At 36.5% G+C, this 9111-nt stretch overlaps 1 protein-coding gene across 1 annotated transcript; it reads left to right on the forward strand.

Moving 5' to 3' along the window:
* Positions 1 to 361: 361 nt before the first annotated feature.
* Positions 362 to 7800, forward strand: HENMT1 (HEN methyltransferase 1; the record flags this gene model as incomplete). Its single annotated transcript, XM_084291112.1, has 7 exons — positions 362 to 378; positions 2125 to 2256; positions 3097 to 3209; positions 4333 to 4467; positions 4743 to 4925; positions 5653 to 5830; positions 7387 to 7800. The coding sequence occupies exons 1-7, from the start codon at positions 364 to 366 to the stop codon at positions 7798 to 7800; spliced, it is 1170 nt and encodes a 389-aa protein (XP_084147238.1). The 5' UTR covers positions 362 to 363.
* Between the last annotated feature and the right edge of the window lie 1311 nt (positions 7801 to 9111).

A 9111-nucleotide genomic window follows, 5' to 3' on the forward strand; every position in this document is an offset into this window, starting at 1 on the left:
CATTATTCTTGCATAATCACTTCAAGACAGCTTGCATTTGTTATCATTTATATTGCCACAATTGTTTATTCACATATTTCTCTTTTCCTCTTGGAATATTTAGTGTGTTTCAAAAACTCAATGTTCTTCCTCTGTAAAAGTTATCATTTTTGCAATTCTTAGACAGTTCCTCTTTTGCGGTGATGCCGCAAGCTTAAGTTTAGCTGGAACCTATAATCCATTTGCTTCAAATTAGATTTTCTTCCCTCAGGCATCCCAGCTGGTCTTCATACAGAATCAGAGCCAAAAGAAAAAAAAAATCAACAAGAGAGTGATTTTGACTTGCAAAGAGTAAGGAACTACATATAATTACAAAAAAGGAAGATGATGGTGATGTGTGTAAGAGCTCATTTCTCATTCACATAGATTAATTGAGAATTTTTCTGGAACAGGCATGATCTGTTAGTTGAAGCTGAGAAGAAAGACGGTAATACCTAGTCATAAAACAATCTTAAATTTGGTTTGAGCGGAATGATTGTTAGCTCTTGAGTGATAGATTAAATAGTACTGATACGTGGATTTTCCTGTCAAACGTCAGTGTGGACTAGTGTCTTCTGGCAGCGGCACTGCATTAGCTTTCTTTTGCTATCATATTTAATTATATGTATTGCAACTTTAAAGGGAAAGTACAGGATCTCCACACCGTTGTTTTTCTCATCCCAAGAGCATTAAATAAATGTCAGCAGTTTAGGATTTCTTGATTAATGCATTTCCACTGTGAGATGCATTTCTTTATTTATAACCACGATTCGTTGCTTTCTTTGTAGTACAAATAGAATTAATTCCATAAGAATAACCCACAGAATTTTGCTGAAATTTATTTTCTGGTAATTTTGAAGGATTGACAAACAGCAGTACATTTTGGAGTACTGTTAGAAAATCGTACAAATTCATGTATTACTATAAATAGAATTTTGTAGGATACCAGAATCTATAGAATATTTAAGCCAGGACATACAAGACATACAAGTTCATAATAATGAACTATATCATCTCTCTCTGAGGTAGAAAAATATTATGTGCAGTATATAGATGGTACAATTGAAACGGAGATACTAAATGATGGTTGAAGGCTAAATAATAACTCAACAGCCCAAAAGAGCAAATGCATTATAAACCACAGAGCTTTCATCAGACATTCCGAGTATCAGCCTATCACATCTTGCTCACGTGTCCTTGCTACAGTGTGTTTTCCAAAATCAAAACCTAATTGAAAGGTAAAATGAATTTACTGGATTAATCTGAAGGATTTCATGGGGATTACTGTCCAGGCAAGTGTTTCTGTGTATGGCCAGCTTTGGCCGTATGGGTCCTTAAGTCTGCTGGGAGGAAAAATCCTACAAAAAATGATTGGTCAGGTTTTGTATATCCTTTAAAGTAAATTTCCTGTATGATTAGAGATTGGTAATAGTGCAGCACTTATTTAAAGCCTGTTTGCCATCCGCATTCTGTTTGGCTTACCCACTCTCAGGCTGCCTTGCCCGTGCTCTGGTCAGCACTTGAGCTGTTGTAACGAAGGGAGTTGTAGAATTGTAGACCTGCTACTCACACCAGAAGTGAGTATGAGCAAGAGGCCAGCGCTGCTGCTCTAAGGTAACTGAGGGACGAGCTACCCCGGCCCCTCTCCGCTCCCTCCTACTGCCCCTGGGGCCACCTGTGGGAGGTGGGCGGTGGGGGAGAGGATGGAGGGCGAGGCGCCAGTGGGCGCTGACGCTGAGAAATAGGTTTTTTCTGTCCTTGACGGAAAAGTTAAGGAAGGTTTGATGTTGTAGTCGTGCCAACACCATGGAGGATGGCCATGTTCTGGAGGGGGAAGAACAATAAATTATGAAACATGCGTTTTTAAAAATGTATATAATATATGATTGCTTTATAAAAGGGTTATTCCCATCACTGTACGTGGATGGGGCAGCTACAGCCTAGTTGTGCTAATTCCTGTTTTTTTGTCATTCTGTAAACACAACAGGGACCAGGCCTTCCCCTGCCTAATTGTTAATTTGTTGCCACTGAAGACAGCAAATTCTGTATTTTGACATTATAGAGTACTTAAGAAAATCTTTTTTTATATATTTATTATTATTTCAGACTTACCAAAATACAATGGATAAGAACTTTCAAGAAGAACGGTGTACTGGCGTGATCAAGTTCACACCACCATTGTACAAACAGCGGTACCAGTTTGTTAAAGATTTAGTGGGAAAATACAAACCTAAGAAGGTTGGTATATTTTGTCTTTTTGCATTATAAATTTGAAAAAAATATATATATTAAGTATCTCAGAAAGGTGGGAAATGACTAGATAATCCGGTGACCTAATTAGCAAGCAACAGTACTGGAGGAACTATTGTTAAAACCAAACTGCTTAGAGAGAAATCTTATGATGTTTGTTTGTTTTATCAGGAATTAATAAAATTAATGCTAGTTGATGGGAAAAGGGGAAATATGAACAAGAAAAATGCCTTAGCATTTCCTATCTTGGAGAGTAGTTAGCATTCTGGTTGTAATTTAATGTTGAAGACTTCAGTTCAAGTGTCTCTCATCATAGTGTTTTTGTTTTTTAAAAAACTTTCTAAAGCTTTTAGGTCCACGTACAGTATTGGGTTTACATCATCATTGACAGATGCTTTCAGATGAGAAGTGACGTTAACAGTGTGGGATTATGTAAGGCTAACTTTTCTCCACCTAAAAGTCTGATTGATGACTCCTGTTCCTCCTCCAAGCTGTCCTGGGGCTGGTGAGCCTACAGCTTTAATACTTACTCCCTCCAATCACTGAAGTATGATATTATGCCTTCATGTGGAAGGCATTCTCTGGAGTCAGTGAATGATGTACATGTGTTTGTTTATAGCTCTAATAACAAAAGGTACCCACTTTAAGCATCTTGTAAGATCCTCATATTATTTTTAACACTTTCTTAACTTTGTCTAGCCTGCTAGAAGTTAGAATCATGAAACGTTTTATCATTATGATATTTTGATTATAAATACAGAATTATTTATGAAAGTCTCAAATTATTTAATGTGCAAGTGCTCCATATTTCTAATATCTAATTTACAGGTGGCAGATTTAGGATGCGCAGACTGTACACTTCTCTGGATGCTGAAATTCTACAATTGCATTGAAGTGTTAGCTGGGCTAGATATCTGTGCAAGTGTGATGAAAGAGAAAATGTAAGCTTTTGCATTGTGTTTTTTTAAGGCTTATGATTGGTTTGACCTACTGGCAAGATACATAATTTATTGTCAGTCATTTCAAAATGAGGGTAAATGCAGAAATACCAGCTTCGCAAATGGAGAGCTATCCATTGCTAATTGGTTATGATGCAGGCTGTGTCAGATTTGCTGGGAGGGTTGCTGGGCTTTAACATCCCCTAGTGCAGCAGAAGGCTGTGCTCATGGAGTGGCCATGAAGGTGTGTACATCTGAGAAATAGACTATTTGGAAAGGTACAAATACCTTGCGTGTAGCTGATGTTACTCAATTTATGCTCGTACATGAGATAATTGTATGCAAAACTGATCTTTTTGAAATGGGCACTTTACACTTCTGGTCACTATGGTGGTGCCTTCGTTTTTGTTCACCCATTTGAAATGGGAAGGCTAGCTCAGTGGTTTGTGTTTGACTTATAAAGCTCTAAAACTTGAAGTTTATGTGATGCTTGAGGCATGGGGCAGACTTCTGAGGAACAACAAAGTTTTTCTCTTGAAAGCTGTTTTCAATTCAAAGCTTGATACGGTTTCAATGAATAGGTATCATCTAGATGCTGACCTTGTCATTTGCTCTTTCTCAAGAATGAAGAAAATAAACCTTTTATTAAGTTTAATGTTTATTTGTATTTTTTTTCTGATGTAGTATTTCAGAATTAAATTTGCACATATATTTTACTTTACTTTCACTTCTTTTTACTTTTTTTTTTTAATTTGAAAAAATATGTTAATATGCTTGCTTCATAACTTCTCCCAAAATCCTGTAAAGCAGGTCTAGAACAGACTTACCGTGTTTCTAGAGTTGAGCTATTGTCAGAATTTACAGTATCTTCTCTGTGCAAGTGCTTTGAATACAGTGAAAATTTTTGTAAACTTGAAGGACAATTGCTGGCTTAATTCCTCTGCTCTTTCTGTCCTATTGCAGATGGTCATCAAACGTGCTTTTGTGTTGTTGTTGTTATGTAAATATTTAACCTTTTGGAGATTTCCAAAGTATCTAGGTAGGGCATTTGCTAGTACAGTTGCATGCAAAATTCATCTTGTCCTAAGGGCCTTTGTATGGTATCATGTTTTTAATGCTTTTGTAGGCACAGGTTGTATCCTCTTCCTGCTGATTATTTGCAGCCATCTGAAAGATCCCTAACTGTTACACTGCATCACGGCTCAGTTGCTCATGAAGATCCCTGCATGCTTGGTTTTGACTTGGTGACATGCATTGAATTGTGAGTATTAGGCCAACATGCTGTGTTTTTCTAAACTCATTAGGGTTTAAGAATTTTATTCATAATCTAAACAAGACTTGATCAAACCTCTCAAATAGAGGAGTAGCAAAATGTGGCATCTTCTAAGTTGTGCTTAAAATTAATTACACCAAGAAATTCAAGTGGTGCTAGCTCATTGTGGCAAAAGGAGATGCCACAATTTTAATTTGATAGGCTAAGAAAATTAAAATGCAGTAGGGCCTTCTTAAAGGACATATGTAAATGTGTGCTTGCAGGATAGAGCACCTGGAAGAATCAGAGCTAGAGAAGTTTCCTGAAGTGGTGTTTGGTTTCATGGCTCCAACCATGGTGGTTATCAGTACTCCAAATTCTGAATTTAACCCCCTGCTTCCAGGAGTGACAGTTTTCAGGCATGAAGACCACAAATTTGAATGGGACCGAGCACAATTTCAAAGTTGGTGAGTTTACTAACCATCTGCAGACAGCTTTGAGTGCTAAGTAATGTGAAAGAGGAATATAGATTCAGAGGGGTTTGTATATGTGGGTTGCTCTCAGAGTTTGACGCCTACTGATTTGGTGAAATGTTTCTTGGCTGTTGTAAATAGTTAAGTATGCTCTGTGGGTTTTGTGTTTTATGATGAGTTGGCTTGCTTTTACTGTAACTGCTCTGCAAAAAAATATTTAAATTTTTTCATACATTACTGTTACAGTTAATGTGTTTCAAGTGTAAAGTACTAAATAAGCCCTTTCACATAGTAATACCCTGCTGTAGAAAAGCTTCGTGGAAACAGAAGGATTGTGCTCACTATGTACGGTGTGTAATCAAGGCACTCAGTTACCCTGGGCCTTTCTGTAATAGCACACGAGCAGATTTATGAAATAATAATTACAATGGAAGAATGGTTTAAATAAAGTTAATGATGGTTTAGTGGATTCTGGCACAACGAAAGACTTGATGCAAAACATGCAACCATGAGAGGGTTGAACAAGATACAGCAGTAAGTTTTGGTTGCCTAAGTTTCTGATACTAAATGATTCAGACTGGTAGGAATACGGTTATGGCTCTGATCCAGCAGAAGCCTTTGTAGTGCTTATCTTCAGGCATGTATTCTCGCATCTGTGGGAATGCATCTTTATCGCATTAAAGATGAATATTTATTATGATCAAAACATGTTTTCTTTTAGGGCGTTAGATGCTGCTAAACGCTATGGTTACTCAGTGGAATTTACTGGTGTAGGGAACCCACCAACAGGAATGGAGGATGTTGGGTTTTGTACCCAAATAGCCGTGTTTGTTAAAAAATATCCTCAAACCAGTGAACCAGCGCAGTCTAAGAAACCCACTGAAGCAGCTTACAAAACAGTAAGTATTCTTTTTTTCTTTAGGAAGATGAACGTAGAATAAAACTTTATATGACCTGCTGGTGAAGCTGTTCTTGCTATAGTCTACTGTTGCTGTCTGGTCTTAGCTCCAATTAACACAATCCAATCACCTCAAAAAACTCAGAGTCTATGACTTGCGTTTCTAATTGTATGAAGGCCTTTAACCTCTCATTTTTTTGCTAAATAGCAATATGGATAATTATTCTTGTTTTACCAGACTATTATCCTTAGAATGAAAATTCTCCTTTCTTACAGGTATACTCTGACACTGTAATTTTCCTCAAATCACTTTTTACTTTATCATAAGGCCGTTAAGTCTGTTGGCACTGATACAGACTGTTTCACATGCGTACAAAATAAAAAGCATGAAGAAGTATTTCTAAACATGTATGTCTTGAAGAACTGCATAACCTTGTCAAATATACTACTTAAGGCGTTTTCCTGAAATTGCATTGACAAGAGCTGTTTTCTGTGGTTGACTTTACTGTCTAGTGTTTCTTACACCCTAACTTTAGGGTTTTCAGGTAACTGGTTCAGGCTTTTTGCAAAGTCATAGGATCTTGTGAAGTACCCCGTTCTCTAGTGGTACACAGGAAATCTTTCTTTTCTTTATTGTTGTTTTTAGGACTAAGTGGTTTGAAGTTTTGTGTTAAAGGTTTGTGTATACCTGTTCTCCAGAAAACAAACAAAAAAAAAACAGCAAAACCAACAAAAGACCTTTTTGGACCAATTGTTTTATGATTAGATACACGTAGTTCTTTGTGACTGAGGGATATTGGTTTCAGTGACACACTTCTGTGTTCCCTTGCTGTGCTCTTAGGACTGGTGTAGATCCAACATTTTTACATAGTTCTGTAACCATTTTGTGGGAATAAATCAACAGTTCAGGATCTCATCAGAAAGTAATGAGAAATTGTTATAGACTCCAACTTCAGTGGCAGTGTTTGGTAGTGTTTTGATATAAGGCAGTTACTAGTAAGCTAGTGGGTATGAGGTTGTCTACCAGATTTCTTTAACTTCTTGGAGTATAGCTCAGCATAGCACATAAAGCATGTTCACTGATTTTTGATGTCACAATGTTTTTAGCATTCTCCGCATCTGAGAGAAAGTTGTAATGGTTTGCTCTGAAAACAGAATAAAAGGCATATTTGCAGTCCCAGTTTCTAGATTAATTTAGAACCTATGTAGCCATGGAATTGTCACCAGAGCCTCGTGATCAGTAATGTGTGAAGAGAATGATTAAAAAGAATTAAATAATTGCAGGGCTTTACCTGGCCTGATTTAAAAGTACAACTTGTAGATTAAAGCCTGATTTTTATTTTTTAATTTATTACCTTTTCTAATCACCACTGTAGTTCTAATATATAAGATCAAGTCATATTGTCCAGTTTTTCAGTACCTGAAAATGTTTAAAGTCCAAAAATGAAGCAGGACTGAATCAAAGTGGTTTGCATTTTAGAAGCTTTTCGACAAGTGAGTGTTTAAAATCAGAATCTGTGGTAATATGTGTTTTGTATGTTCCTGCATGTTGTAAAGGTCTTCAGAGCAGTGTATCCAAGTCTTAAAGATGAGAAGTACCTGCAGAATGCAGTGGTCAGTGAAGTTATGTTCACAGCACATGCCATTAAGCGAAGTCTGCTGGACCATTTAGTGTCAGAACAGGAGGACTATAATGATGATGATCCTACTGAGAGAAAATTGCAACTCCAACGTTCAGTGAACTGTTTTTCAGAAGATCTTGAAACACTGGCTGTTGAAAAAAGCATGGAGCCACTTACCAGTGAAAGTGTGGTTTATATACCTCTAAGGAAAATATTTTCTTTTCCTAAAGTGAACCGACTTTGTGGCACCTTTGAGAAGTTGCGTGAGCTTATTACTGGCAAGGTCACACTGAGCAGCGATGGTTCTGCTGTGGTGCTCGATACTGACCATGAAAACGAAGAGAATTAGATCACAGATTTCTCATTTAAAGTTAAATTAAAGTAATGAAAATATTGACTTCAGTAGCTATAGAATGGTATGTTCTGTATGCTAACTATAACCACAAAATCATTCTTAAACTTAAACTCAGTTGTGTATCCGTTCTGACAAAGATTCATAATCACACTTGGGATTTTGAGGTGGAGTATCAGGTGCTAAAAAAGAATTCATTTCATGAAGCAAAATTAATTGTGTGTTTGCCATTATGATGTTGAAGCTATCATGACCGAGACTCTTGGTAATATTTTGCTAGCTTCAAGGGTGGTTGATAACACAGAACTATGTTGTTATGCTGAATAATAGTGTCAGACATAGATTTGGGGCAAGGTTGTTTTTTGTTTTTAATAGAACAAAATTTATGAATGCCTTGTTCAAGATGAGCATGTGCCCAGCCTTGGTAAAAAACAAATGTTATTCTAGTAGATGTCTGTGACATTCCAGTTTAAAGGTCAATAAATTCAACAGTCAGAGAAAGTACCAGGATGTTGAATTTAAGGTGACAAACAAGGGGGATTTAGCCCTATGTCTTTATCCAGTCTCTTGTTAACTGCTGGTTGGGAAAATAATATGCATCTCGCAACTTTCCAGAAGCTGAATTTCAGCAATTTGAAACTGCTATCTTTGACTGTTGTGTTTTTGAAAAAATGAAAACCCCGTCATTGTGAATGCCAACCTGGATCCAGTTATGAAAAAAAAATCTGCATTTTCATGCATGTAGAGATGGTTAATTAAAAGGCTGCATTTATCTTTCAAAATATCATTGGCAGCCTGGAATAAGCTAGTACTATTGGAACTGATTGATGTTTGTGAAACAGGATTTTTGCAGTTTTCTGAAAATAAAAAAAAAATAATGTGTAAGCCGTGACTGTTTCTTAGAGAGGATGGTTGCATTCTACCATACATTTTTTTGAGTTTGTTTAAAGTTGGTCCAGGTGACAGACTAGGCATAAAAGGAAAAGGCAGCTGTAATTCTCGGAATTGAGAAGTGGTATGTAGTCTATAGCAGGCTGTGTTTCAAGGAAAAGGGAATTACTTACAGTGTTCTGTCTGAATAATTTATTTATTTATTTATTTTTTAAATTGTTCTCCCACAAAAAATAGGCATGGATTATTAAAAGTAATATACTAGTTAGAAGTACTTATTAGAATTAATTAAAATTAATCTTGAATACAATATTGAGAATGGTTTCACTTTTGAAAATGAACTTGCCATACTCTCTACGTTACAAAGTAAGCATAGCTGTTTGAGAGTTGGCATGGTAGCACTGCTTTGCTATTAGA

Source organism: Netta rufina (genome assembly GCF_964035555.1).
Source record: "Netta rufina genome assembly, chromosome: 8".
In the NCBI taxonomy this organism is placed as follows: Eukaryota; Metazoa; Chordata; class Aves; order Anseriformes; family Anatidae; genus Netta; species Netta rufina.